The sequence below is a fragment of the Neophocaena asiaeorientalis genome, unplaced genomic scaffold (assembly GCF_003031525.2).
Source record: "Neophocaena asiaeorientalis asiaeorientalis breed wild unplaced genomic scaffold, Neophocaena_asiaeorientalis_V1.1 scaffold182, whole genome shotgun sequence".
NCBI classification, from domain to species: Eukaryota; Metazoa; Chordata; class Mammalia; order Artiodactyla; family Phocoenidae; genus Neophocaena; species Neophocaena asiaeorientalis.
Genome location: NW_020174648.1, coordinates 1220445 through 1241856, shown reverse-complemented (window position 1 = coordinate 1241856; position 21412 = coordinate 1220445). Strand labels below are relative to the sequence as shown.

Sequence of the window (21412 nt, the reverse complement as noted above, 5' to 3'; positions counted from 1 at the left end):
AATGAAAATTGTTTTAAGTATTAAAATAGTGGTATATATATATGGTAGCCTAGAGAAGTTCCCTACTCTGGAAGAGGTCAGGAAGGTTTTATGGAGATGGCATTTGAATTGAATTTTGAAGGATGAATAGCAGGCAAAATGGGGAAGGAGAATTACAAATATCGCCAATACTTGTAATTGTTTTGTAATAGAATGTCACTCTTTTACCTTTAGAGTTCAGGCAATATGAGAAACTCCTTTACATTAGAGGCAACACTCACATTAACTGTGGCTCTTTGAGACATTTTATGTTAAATAATTTTCAGAATGACATTCTAAATCGGTAGACTTGGGTTTCTAGAGTTTCATTTTCTAGAGTGAGAAACATGTTTAAAAATGTATATACAGTCGAGATGAAAGCCTATTACAGTGATGATTACTTGTCAAATGTACAAGAGTTATTATTATTTAAGCTGTCTAATTCATAAAATATTACTGGATTGTAAGGCACAAAATAATACCGTTTTTTGTTCTTAGTGATGTTATCAAGATAGCCTAGCTTGACAAGTTATTGTTTATGTCTTGTATAGTGCTGATAAATTTTTACTGTTAGGAACATGGAATTCTAAAGAAAGGATTTTTAGACACAGATTAAAAGTCTTGAAAGTGTTCAAAAATAAATTAAATACTTCAAATATGATAATAACATATTAGAAGTATTAAAAGTAAATGGGGAACTCTGTTATATAAGCTGGTTAAAAAATAATTCTTAAATCCTCCCCCATGCTAATTAGAACACTAACATAAACAGTAAAAAGGAGATTGAATTTTAGGCAACCTGGTATATGGACTGATTATTAGTTAATTGGCTCTAGACAAATTGACCTGGAACTTCAAAAGTATTATGGAAATAAATTGTATCAGGATGAAAAAGGATGAAAAGGATGAAAAAGGATGATTAAGGATGAAAAAGGATGAAAAAGGATGAAAGGATGAAAAGGATGAAAAAGGATGATTAAGGATGAAAAAGGATGATTAAGGATGATTAAGGATGCTTAAGGATACAATAAATTGTATCAGGATGAAAAAGGGTGAAAAGGATGAAAAAGGATGATTAAGGATGAAAAAGGATGATTACTGTATAATTTATTTTTTCTGATAGTTGGGTGAATGAATATAAATCTTCAACATACTTTTCTTTCCATTAACGCAGATTCAAAAATCAGTTCAGCCTTAAAGAAAGGTTGCTACACCAAATAAATTTTAAACTATATAAAGCATAATGCCCTAATATAATTGTAACTTTAGCCCAGCTGCTGTATTACATGACTTACACTTAGGTGTTGTTGGAACCTCTCATTTTAGGAGGAATTCACATCTCAGCCTTTTCCCATCATTCATTCATTTATTCAAAAAATTATTGAGGAAGGGACTTCCCTGGTGGTGGTGCAGTTGTTAAAACTCTGCTTGCCAGTGCAGGGGACATGGGTTCAAGCCCTGGTCCGGGAAGATCCCACATGCTGCCGAGCAACTAAGCCCGTGTGCCGTAACTACTGAGCCCATTTGCTACAACTGCTGAAGCTCATGCACCTACAGCCCATGCTCCGCAAGAGAAGCCACCACGATGAGAAGCCTGCGCACTGCAATGAAGAGTAGCCCCCACTCGCTGCAACTAGAGAAAGCCTGCACGCAGCAACGAAAACCCCATGCAGCCATAAATAAATAAATAAAATTATTGAGGCAAACTTTTTGGTTCCACGTGTAAGGAGCTTGGAAGTCACCACTTCAGCCTAATAACAAGTCAAAAACTGACAACTGAAAAATCAACAACTCTTAGATCCATAACAGAGGAGATGACACAGGTAAAACCACTGACCCCAGGATTGGAGAAACAGACAAACATAGGAAGTCATGGCTTACTGGAGCCAAGATTCACAAGCAGAAGCCTCTGCAGGTGGTAGTGCTGGGTAGGAAAATCTGAGGTGCAGTTGGTGAATTGTTGGAGGCTCAGTGTGGACAAGTCTGAAGAGTTAAAAATTCCAGGAGGACCCAGTCAAAGGTGGGCCCCTGCTGTATTGTGAAATTTACCTCCAGAAGCTCAGCCAGGCTCCCATAATGAATATCAGCAAAAAAATCCCCTCATACTTATGCAAGGTAAAGGGAGAAAGGAAACATTTTGATATATGCAAGGGCATTCTGTTCTTCTTAACAAGGCAAGCCCTCAAGGAAATCTAGTTAACTAGAACCTAACCTACTCTATTATTATTAAAGCCCGACTGACCTGAAGGAAGGGAAGTACGCAATGCCAGACCACTCTGAACATCCTGTCACACCTAAAAGGGAAGGGAAAAAAGGTGAGGAACTGTTTTGAAGTTCATGGTCCAGAGCCATAAGCTTAACCAAAAACAGAGACCTAGAGCTATAGAATACTTCCCCTTCCCCAACACCTGACCACCACCTTACTAAAGATCTATTTACAGCAGTTCTTTTTACCCAGTACAGCATGTCCAGCTATCAAGAAAAAAATTACGAAACATGCCAAAATGCAAAAAACACAATTTGAAAAGATACAGCAACATCAACCAGACGTGGCAGGGATGTTAGAATTATCAGACCAGGAATTTAAAACAACTACGACTAATATGCTAAGGGCTCTAGTGGATAAAGTAGACAGCATGCAAGAACAGAAAAACAGTGTCAGCCGAGAGACAGAAATCCTAAGAAAGAATCAAAAAGAAATGCTACAGATAAAAAAGCACTGTAACAGAAATGAAGAATGCTTTTGGTGGGCTTATTGGACTGGACACAGCTAAGGAAAGAATCTCTACAGGATATATCAACAGAATCCTCAAAGAAATTATAATTATGTGACATGATGTGTTAGTAAGTGCTATGATGATAATCATATTGCAATATATAAATGTATCAAATCAACACATTGTACACCTTACCCATAACACAATGTTAAGTATCAGTTATATCTCAATTAAAAAAAATAGAATCCTTAAAACCAAAAATCAAAGAGAACAGTGACTGAGTAATACAGAATATCCTAGACTGTGCGACAGCTACAAAAGGTGTAATAATGCATGCATAATGTGAATAATAGAAGGAGAAGGAAGGAACAGAAGAAATGTTTGAAATAATAATGACTGAGAATTTCCCAAATTAATGTCAAACACTAAATTCAGATCCAGGAAGCTCACAAACACCAAGCAGGATTAATGCCAAAAAATAAAAATACACTTAGGCATATCCTTTTTAAACCACAGAATGTCAGAAATAAAGAAAAAAATCCCAAAAGGTCAGAGGAAGACAGCACATGACCTGTAAAGGAATAAAGGTCAGAATTACATCTAACATCTCCTCAGAAATCATGCAAGCAAGAGATTGGAGTGAAAGATTTAAAGTGTTCAAAGAAAAAAACCCACCAACCTGGAATACTGTACATTGCAAAACTACCCCTCAGAGGTGAAGCCTCTACCTGAGCTAACTAAGAAAAAAAGAAAAGGAAAGAAGAAAAAAAAAAAAAGGGAGGAAAAAAAGTGGGACACGAATGACTGATGTCAGGAATAAAAGAGGGGACACTACAGATCCCATGGAAATTAAAAGAATAGCACAGGAATATTATGAACAACTCTGTGCCACAGATTTGATAACCTAGACGAAATGAACTGATCCCTCGAAAGACATAATCTGCTAAAACTCACTCAAGAAGAAATAGGTGATCCAAATAGACCTATATCTCTTAAGTTAATTGAATCAATAATTAATAACCTTCCAAAACAGAAAGCACCAGGCCCAGATGAGTTTCCTAGTGAATTCTATCAAACATTTAAGGAAGAAATTATACCAATTCTCTACAATCTCTTGGAGTATAGAAGCAGAGGAATTACTTCCTAACTCACTCTGTGAGGCCAGCATTATGCTAATACCTAAACTAGACAAAAACATCCTGAGAAAAAACTATAGACCAATGTCAGAAACACAGCAGAGTGAAGCATCTACCTTTGTCTCTCCCCTTCACTGTACAACCAGTGAAACATCCACAACTTAACAAAGGTGCCTCTGCCCAAAACAACAGGATGCTGGAGAATTCCACACAGCTGTACATCTAAAGCTGGGTGAATTTTAACACTTAGTGGAAGTGGAACTGAGGGAACAGTAGAGATGGGGCCTGCAATTTGAGTCCCTTAATGGGACAGCAGAGCCCACAGCTTCAGAGAACGCAGTAGCTGCAAGAAAGGCTACATGCATGACTTGAGCCAACTGACTGCACCAGCACCCATGGCCACAAGTAACTGGTGGGTAGCAGCAGTGTGGCCTAGGACCCCATCACAACAGCTGCTGAGGTGCCCACATCCACAGCCCTCTCCACCTCCTATTCACAGTGGCAGAGCCTGCAAACCTTACAACAGACAAGGTAGAGTTGCCTGCATGACTCCAGCTCCCTCTGCCCCCTCCGTCCTCTCCCCTTCCCCCGATGGTGGGAAGTGACCTCTAAATAGAAATCTAGAAATGATACAAGTAGAAGAGGAAAGAGAAATAAGATGTTTTAAAAATGAGGAAATCCTATGAGAGAAGTCCAACTCTTTTAAGAAGGGCAACGTTAGGATAATGGGTATCCCAGAAGGAGAAGGGAGCAGAGAGGTTATTTAAAGAAATAATAGCTGGGCTTCCCTGGTTGCGCAGTGGTTGAGAGTCTGCCTGCCGATGCAGGGGACACGGGTTAGTGTCCCGGTCTGGGAAGATCCCACATGCCAAGGAGCGGCGGGGCCCGTGAGCCATGGCCGCTGAGCCTGTGTGTCCAGAGCCTGTGCTCTGCAACAGGAGAGGCCACAGCAGTGAGAGGCCCGCGTACCGAAAAAAAATAGTAATAATAATAATAGCTGAGAATTTCCCAAACCTAGGGAAGGAGCTGCGTATACAAACCCATGAAGCTAAGAGAACACCTAATTACCTCTATGCAAAAAGACCCTCCTCCAAGACATAATATTAAAATTGTCAAAATTCAATAACAGTATTCTAAAGGCAGCCAGGGAAAAAATAATGGTGACCTACATACAAAGGAACCCCCCATTAGGCTATCAGTGGATTTCTCAGCAGAAACCCTACAGGCCAGGAGCAGAATGACATTCTCAAAATACTGAAAGATAAGAATTGTCACACAAGAATACTCTATCCAGCAAAGTTAACATTCACATATAAAGGAGAAAAAGACTTTCCCAGACAAAAGCTGAAGGAGTTCATCAACACTAAACCTGTCTTGCAAGCTCTATTGAAAGGAGCTCTTCAACCAGAAACAAAGTGGCCAAAATATACAAAACTTTGAGCAAGGTGATAAATAGAACTAGAAAATTGCAACGGTCTGTCAGATTTTTTCAACCCTCTATCATCACATAAAGGTTAAAGGGAGAAAAAAAGCAGAATAATATAACTATCTCACCTTGATAACAAACTCACAACATAAAAAGGAATAACTTAAGACAACAAAAACATAAAAGGGGAAAAGGACAGAACTTGTATAGGTAAATGAAGATATCAGTAGAAAAAGGACTATTTTAACTAAGGTGTTTTATACAAACCTCAGGGTAAACACAAACATTAACATAGAGCAGAGACACACAACATAACGAGAAGAGCCTGAGAAAAATATCTTAGAAAACCACCAAACCAAAATGGCAGACAGGGGACTTCCCTGGTGGTCCAGTGGTTAAGACTTCACCTTCCAATGCAGGGGGTGCAGGTCCAATCCCTGATTGGGGAGCTAAGATCCACGTGCCTCATGGCCAAAAAACCAAAACATGAAACAGAAGCAATATTGTAACAAATTCAGTAAAGACTTGAAAAAAATGGTCCACATCTAAAAAGAAAAAAAAAAAAAAAAAGCCAGACAGAAGCACTAGGAGAAACAAGGTATAGATCAACTAGAAAAAAAAAAGATATGATGGCAGTACTATGTCCTTATCTATCAATAATCACCCTAAATAAATGGATTGCACTCACCAATCAAAAGACACAGAGTGGCTGGATGGATTGAAAAACAACTATATGTTTCCTCTAGAAGACATAGCTCTAAAGACAAACATAGGCTAAAAGTAAAAGGATGGAAGATGTTACATCAAGCAACTAGCAGCCAAAAGAAAGCTGGTATAGCCATACTCATATCAGAAAAAGTAGACTCCAAGGCAAAAAAGGTAACAACAGACAAAAATGGACAGTATGTAATAATAAAGGAGACAATTTATCAAGAAGACATAACAGTGACAATTTATCAAGAAGACGTAACAGTGATAACATAACAGACAGATCATTCAGACAGAAAGTCAACAAGGAAACACTGGCCTTAAATGAAACATTAGACCAGATGGAGTTGATAGATTTTTAAAGAACATTCCATCCAAACACAGCAGAATATACGTTCTTCTCAAGTGAACATGGAACTTTCTCAAGGATAGACGATATGTTGGGACACAAAACAAGTTTCCGTAAATTTAAGAAGATTGAAGTCATATGCCATCTTCTCTTACCACAATGGAATGAAACTAGAAATCAACTTACAAGAAGAAAACTAGAAAACTTACAGATATATGGAAACTGAACAACTATTGGATCAATGAAATTGAAGGAGAAATAAAAAATTACTTGAAAACAAATGTAAATGAAAATACAATATACCAAAATCTATGGGATGGAATAAAAGAGGGAAGTTTTTTTTGTTTTTTTTCTTTACATCTTTATTGGAGTACAATTGCTTCACAATGGCTTGTCCCTCTCTGCTTCACAACAAAGTGAATCAGCCACACACATACATATGTGTTGCTTGTAGTAATCTCTCATGATCTTTTGTATTTCTGCAGTGTCAGTTGTTACTTCTCCTTTTTCATTTCTAATGAAATGAAAAGATTTGAGTGTTCTCCCTTTTTTCCTTGATAAGTCTGGCTAATGGTTTATCAATTTTGTTTATCTTCTGAAAGAACCAGCTTTTAGTTGTATTGATCTTTGCTATTGTTTTCTTCATTTCTTTTTCATTTATTTCTGATCTGACCTTTATGCGTTCTTTCCTTCTGCTAACTTTGGGGATTTTTTGTTCTTTCTGTAATTGCTTTAGGTGTAAGGTTAGGTTATTTGAGATGTTTCTTGTTTCTTGACGTAGGATTGTATTACTATAAACTTCCCTCTTAAAACTGCTTTTGCTGCATCCCATAGGTTTTCAGTCATCGTGTTTCCATTGTCATTTGTTTCTAGGTATTTTTTGATTTCCTCTTTGATTTCTTCAGTCATCTTGTGTTTTTCTGTCTTCTCATTTTGCTTATCTTACTATGTTTGGGGTCTCCTTTTTGCAGGCTGCAGGTTTGTAGTTCCCGTTGTTTTTGGTCTGTCCCCAGTGGCTGAAGTTGGTTCATTGGGTTGTGTAGGCTTCCTGGTGGAGGACTAGTGCCTGTGTTCTGGTGGATGAGGCTGGATCTTGTCTTTTTGGTGGGCAGGTCCACATCTGGTGGTGTGTTTTGGGGTGTCTGTGGACTTATTATGATTTTAGGCACCCTCTCTGCTTATGGGTGGGATTGTTTTCCTGTCTTGCTAGTTGTTTGGCATAGGTTGTCCAGCACTGTAGCTTGCTGGTCGTTGAGTGAAGCTGGGTGCTGGTGTTGAGATGGAGATCTCTAGGAGATTTTCACTGTTTGATATTATGTGGAGCTGGGAGGTCTCTTCCGGATCAGTGTCCTTAAGTTAACTCTCCCACCTCAGAGGCACAGCACTGACTCCTGGCTGCAGCACCAAGAGCCTTTCATCCACACAGCTCAGAATAAAAGGGAGAAAAAGAAAGAAAGGAAAGAAAGAAGTGAGGGAGGGGAGGGGAGGGGAGGGAAGGGAAGGGAGAAGGAAGGAAGGAAGGAAGGAAAAAGAAAGAAGATAAAATAAAGTAAGATAAAAAATAAAGTTATTAAAATATAAAATAATCATTAAGAAAAAAAACAGATGGATAGAACCCTAGGACAAATGGTGGAAGAAAGCTATACAGACAAAATCTCACACAAGCATATACATACACACTCACAAAAAGAGGAAAAGGGGAGAAAATCATAAATCTTGCTCTCAAAGTCCACCTCCTCAATTTGGGATGATTCGTTGTCTATTCAGGTATTCCACAGATGCAGGGTACATCAAGTTGATTGTGGAGCTTTAATCTGATGCTTCTGAGGCTGCTGGGAGAGATTTCCCTTTCTCTTCTTTGTTCTCACAGCTCCTGGGGCTCAGCTTTGGATTTGGCCCCGCCTCTGCGTGTAGGTTGCGGGAGGGCGTCTGTTCTTCGCTCAGACAGGACAGGGTTAAAGGAGCAGCTGCTTCGGGGACTCTGGCTTAGTCAGGCTGGTGGGAGGGAGGGTTACGGAGTGCGGGGCGAGCCTGCGGTGGCAGAGGCCAGCGTGACATTGCACCAGCCAGAGGCACGCCATGCATTCTCCCGGGGAGTTATCCCTGGATCCAGGGACCCTGGCAGTGGCGGGCTGCACAGGCTCCCTGGAAGCAGGGTGTGGATAGTGACCTGGGCTCGCACACAGGCTTCTTGGTGGCGGCAGCAGCAGCCTTAGCGTCTCATGCCCGTCTCTGGGGTCCGCGCTTTTAGCCGCGGCTCGCGCCCGTCTCTGGAGCTCCTTTAAGCAGCGCTCTTAATCCCCTCTCCTCGTGCACCAGGAAACAAAGAGGGAAGAAAAAGTCTCTTGCCTCTTCGGTAGGTCCAGATGTTTCCCCGGACTCCCTCCCGGCTAGCCGTGGTGCACTAACCCTCTGCAGGCTGTGTTCACGCCGCCAACCCATCCTCTCCCTGCCCTCCGACCTCTCCCTGAAGCCGGAGCCTCAGCTCCCAGCCCTGCCCGCCCCTGCGGGTGAGCAGACAAGCCTCTCGGGCAGGTGAGTGCCGGTTGGCACCGATCCTCTGTGCGGGAATCTCTCCGCTTTGCCCTCCGCACCCCTGTGGCTGTGCTCTCCTCTGCGGCTCCGAAGCTTCCCCCTCCGCCACCTGCTCCGCCACCCGCCATCTCCACCCGTGAAGGGGCTTCCTAGTGTGTGGAAACCTTTCCTCCTTTACAGCTCCCTCCCACTGGTGCAGGTCCTGTCCCTATCCTTTTGTCTCCGTTTATTCTTTTTTCTTTTGCCCTACCCAGGTACGTGGGGATTTTCTTGCCTTTTGGGAGGTCTGAGGTCTTCTGCCAGCGTTCAGTAGGTGTTCTGTAGGAGTTGTTCCCCGTGTAGTTGTATTTCTGGTGTATCTGTGGGGAGGAAGATGATCTCCGCGTCTTACTCTTCCGCCATCTTCCCCTCGTCCTGTCATTTTTTTTCCTTTTTTTAAAATTATTTTTATTGGAATATAGTTGATTTACAGTGTTGTGTTAGATTCAGGTTTACAGCAAATTGAATCTGTTATACACATATCCACTTTTTTTTTTTAAGTTTCTTTTCCCATATGGGTCATTACAGAGTACATCCATGTCTTTTTTTTTTTAATTAATTTTTATTGGCGTATGGTTGCTTTACAAGGAGGGAAGTTTGTATCAATAAGGTCTACCTCAAGAAAAAGGAAAAATCTTAAACAATCTTACCTTACACCTAAAGAAACTAGAAAAAGTAGAACAAACGAACCCCAAAGTTAGTATTATTAAAGAAAAAGTAAAGATAAGAGCAGAAATAAATAAGAAACTAAAAAGACAGTAGAAAAGATCAATGAAACTAAGAGCTAGTTCTTTGGAAAGATAAACAAAATTGACAAACTGTTAGCTAGATTCACTAAGGAGAAAAGCAACAAGGCTCTGATAAATAAAATTAGAAACAAAAGAGGGAAGAATACCGATACCACAGAAATACAAAGGATTATAAGAGAGTATTTTTAGCAGCTATACACCAACAAATTGCACAGCCTAGAAGAAATGGACAATATCTTAGAATCATACAACCTTCCAAGACTGAATCAGGAAGAAATAGAAAATCTGAATAGACTGATCACTTGTACAGAGATTGAAACAGTAATCAGACAACTCCCAAAAAACAAAAGTCCAGGGCCACATGGCTTCACAGGTGAGTTCTACCAAACATTCGATGAAGATTTAATACCTATCCTTCTCAAACTGTTCCATAAAACTGAAAAGAAGGGAATACTTCCTATCTCACTTTAACACATTATTGACCAGAGATGCCACAGGAGTTAGTTTCTGCAGAAATCCCCTGGTCAATAATGTGTTAAGAGGGCAATGTCACCATGATACCAAAACCAGAGGATGATAACAACAACAAAAAATTACAGTCCAGTATCTCTGATGAACATAAATGTAAAAATCCTGAACAAAATATTAGCAAACTGAATTCAACAATATATTGAAAAGATCCTACACCATGATCAAGTGGGAGTTATTCCATTCAAGGATGGTTCAACATTATAAAATCAATCATTGTGATACACCACCTTAATAAAATGAAGGACAAATCCATAAGATCATCTCAGTAGATGCAGAGAAAGCATTTAACAAATTCAATACTGATTTATGATAAAAATTCTAAAGTTGGAATAGTAGGGACATACCTCAACATAATAAAAGCCATATATGATAAACCCACGACAACATGATACTCCATGGTGAAAAATTGAAAGCTATCCCTCTAAGATCAGGAATAAAACAAGGATGTGCACTCTTACCACTCCTATTCAATATAGTATTGGAAGTCCTAGCCAGAGCAATTAGATAAGAAAAAAGAAATTAAATGAGTCCAAATTGGGAAGGAAGAAGTAGAAATAATAAATGAATACAGTAAAGTTGCAGGATATAAAATCAATATATAAAAATCTGGGGATTTCTCTGGTGATGCAGTGGTTAAGAATCTGCCTGCCAATGCAGGGGACACGGGTTTGAGCTGTGGTCCAAGGGCATCCCACATGCTGCAGAGTGACTAAGAAAACAATGTGCATAGCACAGGGAGATCAGCTCAGTGCTTTGTGACTACCTAGGTGGGTGAGATAGGGAGGGTGGGAGGGAGATGCAAGAGGTAGTAGATATGGAGATATATGTATAGCTGATTCACTTTGTCATAAAGCAGAAACTAACACACCATTGTAAAGCAATTATACTCCAATAAGAATGTTAAAAAGAAAGAAAGCAATGTCACTTACAATTACAATAAAAATAATATACGTGGAAGTAAATTTAATCATGGAGGTAAAAGACATGTAACAGTGAAAAATACAAGACACTGTTGAATTGAAGAAGACACAAATAAATGGCAAGATATTCTATGCTCATGGATTGGAAGAATTAACATTGTCAAAATGTACTTATTACCTAAAGCAAACTACAGATTCAGTGCAATCCCTATCAAAATCCCAAAGCCATTTTTCACAGAAAAGAACAAAAAATTTTAAAACTTATGTAGAACCACAAAAGTCCTCAAGTAGACAAAGCAGTCCTGAGAAAAAAGAACAAAGCTGGAGGTATCACACTCCCTGATTCCAAACTATACTACAAAGACATAGAAACAGCATGGTTGCTATGGCAGGAAAACATACATAGATCAATGGAACACAATTGAGAACCCAGAAATAAGCCCACACACATATGGATAATTAATTTATGACAAAGGAGCAATGAACATAAAATGGGAAAAGGATAGTCTCTTCAATTAATGGTATTGGAAAAACTAGACAGCCAAATGCAGAAAAATGAAACTAGACCAAACCATACACAAAAACTAACTCAAAATGGACTAAATATTTGAATATAAGATGAAAGCGTACACTTCTAGAAGAAGCAGAGACAATATACTCTGTGACATCAGTCTTCGCAGTATCTTCCTAGATACATCTCCTCATGCAGGGGAAACACAAGCAAAATTTAACAAGTGAGATTATATCAAGCTAAAAAGCTTCTGCAGCAAAGGAAACCATCGATAGAATGAAAAGACAACCTACTGAATGGGAGAAAGTATTTGCAAATGACATATCAAATATGGGGTTAATATCCAAAATATATGAAGAACTCATACAACTCAAAACAACCTGATTAAAAATTGGGCATAGGGGCTTCTCTGGTGGTGCAGTGGTTGAGGGTCCGCCTACCGATGCAGGGGACACGGGTTCGTGCCCTGGTCCGGGAAGATCCCACATGCCGCGGAGCGGCTGGGCCCATGAGCCATGGCCGCTGAGCCTGTGCATCCGGAGCCTGTGCTCTGCAACGGGAGAGGCCACAACAGTGAGAGGCCCGCGTACCGCAAAAAAAAAAAAAAAACCATTGTGCATAGGAGCTGAATAGACACTTTTCCTAAGAAGACATACAGATGGCTAACTGGCACATGAAAAAATGTTCAACATCACTGATTATTACGGAAACGCAAATCAAAACTACAGTGAGATATCACCTCACACCTGTTAGAATTCTCAAAAAGGCAAGAAATAACAAGTGTTGGCAAGGATATGGAGAAAAGGGACACCCTCATACATTGTTGTTAGGAATGTAAGTTGGTACAGTCTCTATGGAAGACTATTTAGAGATTCCTCAGAAAGTTAAGAATAGAACTACCATATGATCCAGCTATCCTACTTCTCGGCATTTATCCAAAGAATATGAAGATACTAATCTGAAGAGATATCTGCACCACCACCCTCCCCCATAATCATCACAGCATTATTTACAGTAGCCAAAGTACAGAAACAACCCAAGTGCCCATCAACAGATGAATGGATAAAGATGTGGTATATGTATAAAATGGAATACTACCCAGCCATAAAAAAAGATGAAATTTTGCTATTTGTGACAGTGTGGATGGACCTTGAGGGCATTATGCTAAGTGAGCTAAGTCAGACAGAGGAAGACATACATATGATTTCATTCATATGGGGAATGTAAAAAAACTAATAAACATTTAAAAGTAAATGAACATACCAAACAAAAACAAACATGTAGATAGAACAAAGTAGTGGTTATCTGAGGGGAAGGGAAAATGGGTAGAGGGGATCAACTGCGTGATGGATGGAAAATAAGGTTTTTTTAAATAAATTTATTTGTTTATTATCTATGTTTGGCTGCATTGGGTCTTCATTGCTGTGCACGAGCTTTCTCTAGTTGCAGCAAGTGGGGGCTACTCTTCGTTGTGGTGCATGGGCTTCAGTACTTGTGGCACACAGGCTCAGTAGTTGTGGCTCGCGGGCTCTAGAGCACAGGCTCAGTAGTTGTGGCACACGGGCTTAGTTGCTCCACTGCATGTGGGATCTTCCCGGAGCAGGGATCGAACCCGTGTCCCCTGCATTGGCAGGCGGGTTCTTAACCACTGCGCCACCAGGGAAGTCCCAGAAAATAAGTCTGTGGTTGTGAGCACATTGTAGGGTATATAGAAGTAGAAATAAAATGCTGTACACATGAAACTTACAGATCAATGTTACTTAAATTTTTTTAAAGATGTTTAAAAAATACTTCTCATGAACACAGATGCAAAAACCTTCAACAAAATGTTAGTAAATCAAAATTTTAAAAGTACGAAAAGAATTAATACACTACAACCAAATAGGATTTATCTCAGGTGTGCAAGGCTGGTTTAACATTTGAAAATCAATTCATATAATCCAGCACATCAACAGACTAAGGAAAAATCATATGATCATATCAATAGATGTAGAAAACAACATTTGATAGAGTCCAACACCCATTCATTATAAAAATCCTCAGTTAAGAATAGAGATAAACTTTGTCAACTTGATAAAGACTGTCTACAGAAACTACAGCTAACATGTGTAATAATGGTAAGAAACTGGAAGCTTTTGTACTAACATCAGGTACAAGGCAAGGATGTCCTTGCTCACCAGTTTTCAATATTGTGCTGGAAGTTCTAGCTAATGCAATAAGACAAAGGAAATAAAAGGTATACAGATTGGGAAGGAAGAAATAAAACTGTCTTTATTCACAGATGACATGATTGTCTATGTAGAAAATCCAAGAGAATGGACAAAAAAACCTTCTGGAACTTATGCAGTTATGCACAGTTGTAGGATACAAGGTTAATATACAAAAGTCAAGCACTGTCTTATATACCAGTAGTGAACAAGAGATACTTGAAAATAAAAACACAATATAATTACCATTCGCGTACCCAAACATGTAATACTTAGATATAAATCTAACAAAACATGTACAAGGTCTATATGAAAAAAACTACAAAACTTTGATGAATGAAATCAAAGAACTGCTAAATAAATGGGGAGATATTCCATGTTTACGGATAGGAGGATTCAATATTGTCAAGGTGTCATTTCTTCCCAACTTAATCTGTAGATTCAGTGCAACACCAATCAAAATCCCAGCAAGTTAATTCATAGATATCAACAAATTAGTCCTAAAGTTTGTATGGAGAAACAAAAGACCCGGAATAGCTAACACAATATTGGAAGAATAAAGTAAGACAGTACTCAGCCTCAAGCTAAACTAAACCTAAAGCTACAGTAATTGAGACAATGTGGTATTGTCAAAAGAATAGACAAGTAGATCATTGGAACAGAATAAAGAGCCCGTAAGTAGACCCACATATAGTCAACTGATCTTTGACAAAGGAGCAAAGGCAGTACAATGGAACAAAGAGTCTTTTCAACAAATGGTACTGGGACAACTGGACATTCACATGCAAAAAAAAAAAAAAAAAAGAATCTGAACACAGTCCTTAACACCTTTCACAAAAATTAACTCAAAATAGATCATAGACCTAAATGTAAACACAAAACTATAAAACTCCTAGAAGATTACATAGGAGAAAAATCTAGATGACCTTGGGTATGGTGATGCCATTTTAGGTATAAACCAAAGGCATTATCCATGAAAGAAATAACTGATAAGCCGAACTTTGTTAGAATTATAACTTCTGCTCAGCAAAAGACAATGTCAAGGGAATGAGAAGGCAAGCCACAGATTGTGAGCAAATATTTGCAAATGACTTATTTGAGAAAGGACTATTATCCAAAATAGACAAAGAACTCTTAAAACTCAACAATAAGAAAACAACTTGATTTAAAAATGGGTTGAAGTCCGTAATAGACACCTCACCAAAGAAGATATACAGGTGGCAAATAAACGTTTGAAAAGTTGCTCTACATTTTATGTCATCAGGGAAATGCAATTGAAAACGAGATACCACTACATACTTACATTAACAATACCAAATGCTTATGTGGATGTGAAGCAACAGGAAATCCTATTCATTGCTGTTGGGAACATAAGATGGTCCAACCACTTTGAAGTTAGTTTTACAGTTTCTTACAAAACTAAACATACTCTTACCATACAGTCCAGCAATCACATTCCTTGATATTTACCCAAAAGGGTTGAAAACTTATGTCCACACACAAGCCTACACACACATATGGCAGCTTTATTCATAATTGCCAAAACTTGGAAACAACCAAGATGTCCTTCCATAGGTGAGTGGATAAATAAACATCCAGGCAATGGGATATTATTGTGTTAAGAGCTATCAAGCCATGAAGAGACATAGAGGAACCTTAAGTGAATCTTACTAAGTGAAAGAAGCCAATCTGAAGAGGCTACATACTGTATGATTCCAATTATATGATATCCTGGAAAAGGCAAAACTCTTGAGACAATAAAAAGATCAGTGATTGCCAAGGGTTTGGGGTGGGGGTGGGAGATGGGGGAGCAATGAATATAGGTAGAGCACAGAAGATTTCTAGGACAGTGAAAATACTCTGATATCATACTAGTGGATACATGTCATTATACATTTGTCTAAACCCATAGAAGGTACAACATCAAGATTGAGCTGTTATGTAAATTATGGTCTTTGGGTGATTACGATGTGTCTGTATAGGTTCATCAGTTGTGACAAATGTATCACTCTGATAGGAATGTTGGTAATGGGGAAGACTATGCATGTCTGGGCACAGGAAGCATATGGGAAATCTCTCTCCCCCTCAGTTTCATGAATCTTAAACTGCTTTTAAAAATGAATTTTTAAAATGAATTTAAAAATAAATTTAAACAAATTACTGAGTGCTTACTATGTGCCGTTATGAACAAAACTGATGCAGTGGTAGAAGGGTAGTAGACTAGGAATCAGAAGAGTCTGTATTCAAGTCCTTTTTTGTCACTTGTTAGTCCTGACACCCTTAGACAAGTCACTTAGTATCTTTGAGCCTTACCTATGATAGTATTCCCTTAGGACATTATGGGAATCAGGTAACAGACATGAAGTTTTTTGAAAACTAACTAGCAACATGAGAATATTAAGGACTTACTATTATTAAAATAATAACTAAGACATGACCATTGACTCTTAAGAAAAAATTTTTTTTGCATGCTATGTGAATAGTTGTATAAATGAATAAAGCAAAACAGCCGTCCAAAAAAGAAATACTGTTATAGTTACGCACTTAGAAAACAAAACTTCAGAAAGGGAACAATACCTTTTTATGTGAATAGAAATATTACCAAATTTTAAGGGAATAGCACTAAGACAAGTTTGACTTTCTATTTTTCTGCTTGGAGGAAAAAGAGAAACTGAAAAGACAGTCTTTCTAAGGAAAGAGTAGCATAGTATTACTAGCAATTTTCTCAGGGTTAATTTTTTTTATAGCAGAAATGTTGGCAAATACTGATTTGCACTTGCCACTATTAAGAGAAGTTTGACTAGTATTATACCATCTAATTAAACTGATTTTAAAAAAGTATTTCCAAATTCACCATATAATGTTTTGGTAGTTGCCTTCTACAGTACAGTTTTTTTTTTTTCTTTTGTAAAGCAAATGGGGGTTAAAATCAATAGAAGAAAATCTGAAAGCAAACACAAGTTTTCAGCTCTGTGGAACATACTACTTCTCATATGATCATTCAGCAGTATTTTAGCCCAATTGTGCAATGCTTGCATTTGGGTATACCTTCCTTTATTAAAAAAAAAAAATCACAGAATTCCCTGGCGGTCCAGTGGTTAGGACTCTGCGCTTCCACTGCCAAGGCTCTGGGTTCAATCCCTGGTCAGGGAACTAAGATACCATAAGCTGCGGGGCACAGCCAAAAGTACAAAAATAAAAGTCAGAATAGCCAATGTAAAAATACTGCATTTGTTTGACACATTTTGCTCGTTTATCTTTGTCCAGATTCTCTGGCTCTTAGAAATAGTGGTGTATGTGGACCTGCTGGAACTAGGAGAGTTTCTTTACCTTTCTTACATCCTCTTTGGATGCACTGATTCATTAAAGAACTAGTTTTTCAACTCTACTGGTGTGGTTGGCTTTTCAAAAGAGTATAGGGAATCTAGCAGATATGAGAATAAGAATACAGTAAACCTATAGGGACTGTATTTATCAACATAGAGTTTCATGTTTTCTGCAAACAAAGGTTACATTTTATAATACAAACAGACCTCTGGGTGAAGGAACAGTAAACTCTTTCTGATTCTAGTTTGTAGCAGACTTATTCCTGAAATAATGTAAAGGGAATTAATTGATTCTTTTTTTTATAATTTAACAAAAAAAGTTTAATTGGTGTGATGTAATGTTCACTTCCCTAAATTAAATGCTCTTATTTATTCCTGAGCTTTGGCTTATGATGTTACATACAGCATGTATGCTTCTCTCTTCTAGAAGCCACCAGTGTCCAACAGAAGGTCAATTTCTCAGAAGAAGGTATTTTCTCTTAAAATATCATGCAATATATTCTAAATCTTTTTGTTGTTAAGATTAGAAGCAATTTTGCTAAGTACTTAAGAGAGAGAGCAGAAAATAGTGTCTTTTTGGAAAAAAAATTCATGATTATCTGAACTGTTAAATGGAAGGTAAAATAGGATAGAAATATAGCTTTTCTGTGCATTTTTTTTTTTTTTTTGGTACGAGGGCCTCTCACTGTTGTGGCCTCTCCCGTTGCGGAGCACAGGCTCCGGAGCCGCAGGCTCAGCGACTCATGGCTCACAGGCCCAGCCGTTCCTCGGTATGTGGGATCTTCCCGGACCGGGACACGAACCCGTGTTCCCTGCATTGGCAGGCGGACTCTCAACCACTGCGCCACCAGGGAAGCCCCCTTCCTGTGCATTTTAAGCATCTTTTGTCTGTTTGAGTTAATTTAAGCAAAGCTAATATTTTCCGTTTCTGGCATGTGCTGGCCTTTGATTGTGGTATTCAAATAACCAGTTTTCAAATTCTCATAACCAGTCTATGTTTGAATAGTACGGTAAAATTTAGTCCATTTTTAAGTTCACCATAATCTGAGATTAGTCACCTGCATACTGAAATGTTTGTGTACGGGTGTATGTATCCACACACCCTGTTTGCAAACACACACACATATATGCAAACACATATGCATGCATATACTAATCTTGTCTGAATTTATACACTAACTATATGTACTTTTCCTCCCCGTAAGTTAAAACTTTTCTTCTATTTAATGTTCATTTGTTTACTTTTCAACTCTACATTAAAGCCTCAGAATATAATCTTATTGAATATTCGTTTCGGATATAATTATTTACCTCAGAGAAAATAAAATAAATGAGCTCAATTTTAGCTTATTTAGAGCTTTGTGACTCAGAATAGTAAGCATAATAAATAGCAATTCTATATCCGATTATTTTAAAGGCTTCATTTTAATGTTGAATTACTTGTTTTTATTTTTTAATCCAGATCTTTAGAGCCTTAGAATAAAGACTATACTAGTATATTTTTATTTCTTTTTAGGGGAAATGGAGGAAAATGATCAAGACAGCTCTGACAGTGATGTTACGGTTGTTAAGGTCAGATCCGAGGATTCTGTTGAGTCCGAAGGTAACATTGCTTTATGTACATATGACTCTTATCTTAGGAGCTGTATTTTTAGTTAAAGTATAAAGGTATTCTGTGAATTTGCTTTTTTAAAAAGTATTTTAAAGTATTTATTAAAACTACTTTTTAAAAAGTTGTGTGCTTTTAAACATTTTTTTAAATTACTGATTCCATGTGTACATCTGATTAGTAATGTAATATCTAAACAAACAAATCACTTTTACCTTGCTTTGTTGTTTATGGAACATAAGATATTTTTGTGCTCAAAAGAAGAGTTATTTGTGATTTTTTAAAAAATTTAATAGAGGGACTTCCCTGGTGGCGCAGTGGTTAAGAATCTGCCTGCCACTGCAGGGGACACTGGTTTGAGCCCTGCTCCGGGAAGATCCCACATGCCGCGGAGCAACTAAGCCCGCGAGCCACAACTACTGAGCCCACATGCCACAACTACTGAAGCCCGCGCACCTAGAGCCCATGCTCTGCAACAAGAGAAGCCACTGCAGTGAGAAACCTGTGCACCACAACAAAGAGTAGCCCCCGCTCGCTGCAACTAGCGAAAGGCTGCACGCATAGCAACGAAAACCCAATGCAACCAAAAATAAATAATTAAAAATTAAATTAAAAAAAATGTTTATAGAGAAACTGATCACACTGGCATTGACTCACTATACTATCAGGAGTATTAGTTAGCTTTTAGGAAGTTTTAATAAACTTAGATTACTCCTTTTATCTCTGAATTGTTCAAATTCACATCCAGTTAGCAATAACAATTTCTGATTGTTCCTGTGAATTGATGTTTAAGTTTTTTCAAGGAAAGAACTGACTGAAGAGAAAAAAAATACCAACTTGAGACTTATGAGGGTGCTGATTAAATTTGTAAACTGTGGAAATAATAAATAATTTTGTATTTTAGTTCCATTATAGAATAAGTCTCTACTTACCCCTCACCATCTTTTGAGAATTTCTGTAATTCTTATGTTTTACTAAATCATTCCATTTTAAAAATAAGCTCAGAAGCTGGTTTATGGGCATTTATTCTACATATTTCCCACCCTTCCTCATTTTTCCCCATTCTTTCTTTTTTTTTAAATATTTATTTATTTATTTGGTTATTGCAAGTCTTAGTTGTGGTACACAGGATCTTTATTGCCGCATGTGGGATCTTTAGTTTCAGCATGTGGGATCTAGTTCCCTGATCAGGGATCGAGCCCGGGCCCCCTGTATTGGGAGCTCAGAGTCGTAACCACTGGACCACCAGGGAAGTCCCTCACCATTCTTTCTTGATACAGAAATCCCAAAGGAGATATGCAACACTGTAGCCTGGTGGTTAAGATCTTGGGCTCTGGAGTTTCACTGGGTTTCACTCTTCCACTACTAGGTTTGTGCCCTCAGGCAATTGCTTAACTTCTCTGTTCCTCAGTTCCCTCATCTGGGTTGTTGTGAGGTTTAATTACTTAGAGAGTACCTAGCACATAGTAAACACTCAAATTGAGTGCTGTTGTTAGTTTTCATATATGCATACATACAGCTCTAAAAATTAGAGATTAATTAAGTCCTGAATCATATAGCCAGTAGCTTGATGCCGTTGCTACCAGTGTGGCTCTTTGATGCTACATAAACCCCAGGCTCTGTGATCCCTTTTGAATTCTAATAAATTCTTACTGAAGCATGCATACCCCATACAGAAGAAAACTCTAGCTAAAGAACAAAGATGTGAGGCATATTCAGAAGAATACTGATCTTTCTAGATTGTCTTCTGGGCCAGTTATTACTGAAGAGGTACTAGAAGGTCCACTGGAGGGCAGGAGGAAAATATTAGAATTTAGTATATATACATCTTTTATTTCATCCATTTAAAATGTCTTTTAGTTTGTTTTATAATATATACAACACATTAGTTAATATATTATTTTAGTAATGCTTGTATATAATATTAAAGATATATTTTGGAGATAGATGCTCAAAATTTTTTTAGTTAGAGGAGTACACCAACAAAAATACTTAACCACCACCTGGTTGTGTCAAGTGCTTTTGCCTCCAAGATAGCAGTCTGACTGCTTTTAGACATACTTTGTTATAAACTCCACTTTTAAATGAAAAAAAATTAAGATTTTTAAGAAGGGAAGGCTAAAATACATAACATATCGACCACTTGCAAGAAAAATTTAAGACAAAATGGATAGTAATGATTTCCAGAAGATCCATTATTGTAAACTTTCAAGATTTTCCCCAGCTCAAAGGTTTCATTATCTTCTTTACCTCATGCCATGCTCTATATCTTTTTTTCTCTTTAAAAAGAAAAGACAGATAATTAATTTTTTAGACATAACTTGACCCTTTAGAAACTATTTTTTAAAATAAATTATACATTCAAGTGTTGAATTCCCTGGGGTTTATCTGAATATTTTTGCTCTTTTGATTACTCATCATTCTCTGGTTAAATGTGCACTTAGAAAGTTAAATATGCTTTATAGTATACTATATTTCTTTTTTGTTTTTAGACCAAACCACCAGATCATCAAGTCAATATCCAGAATCATTTTGGCAGTCATCACAAAGTAAGTAAAACCATGATTTTTACTCTTAAAAGTCTACCTGTGGCTGTGGTCAAATGCTATTCTTATTTTTGAAGATCTTCTT

At 37.9% G+C, this 21412-nt stretch overlaps 1 protein-coding gene across 5 annotated transcripts in view; it reads left to right on the top strand.

The window, feature by feature from the left end:
* Nucleotides 1-21412, top strand: part of TOR1AIP1 (torsin 1A interacting protein 1) — a 48046-nt gene that overhangs the window by 12578 nt on the left and 14056 nt on the right. For all 5 annotated transcript variants that reach the window (XM_024758781.1, XM_024758784.1, XM_024758783.1 and 2 more), the window contains 3 exons: nt 17600-17641; nt 18689-18775; nt 21274-21330. In XM_024758781.1, coding sequence (XP_024614549.1) covers nt 17600-17641; nt 18689-18775; nt 21274-21330 — 186 coding nt within the window. The remainder of the gene's footprint in view (nt 1-17599; nt 17642-18688; nt 18776-21273; nt 21331-21412) is intronic.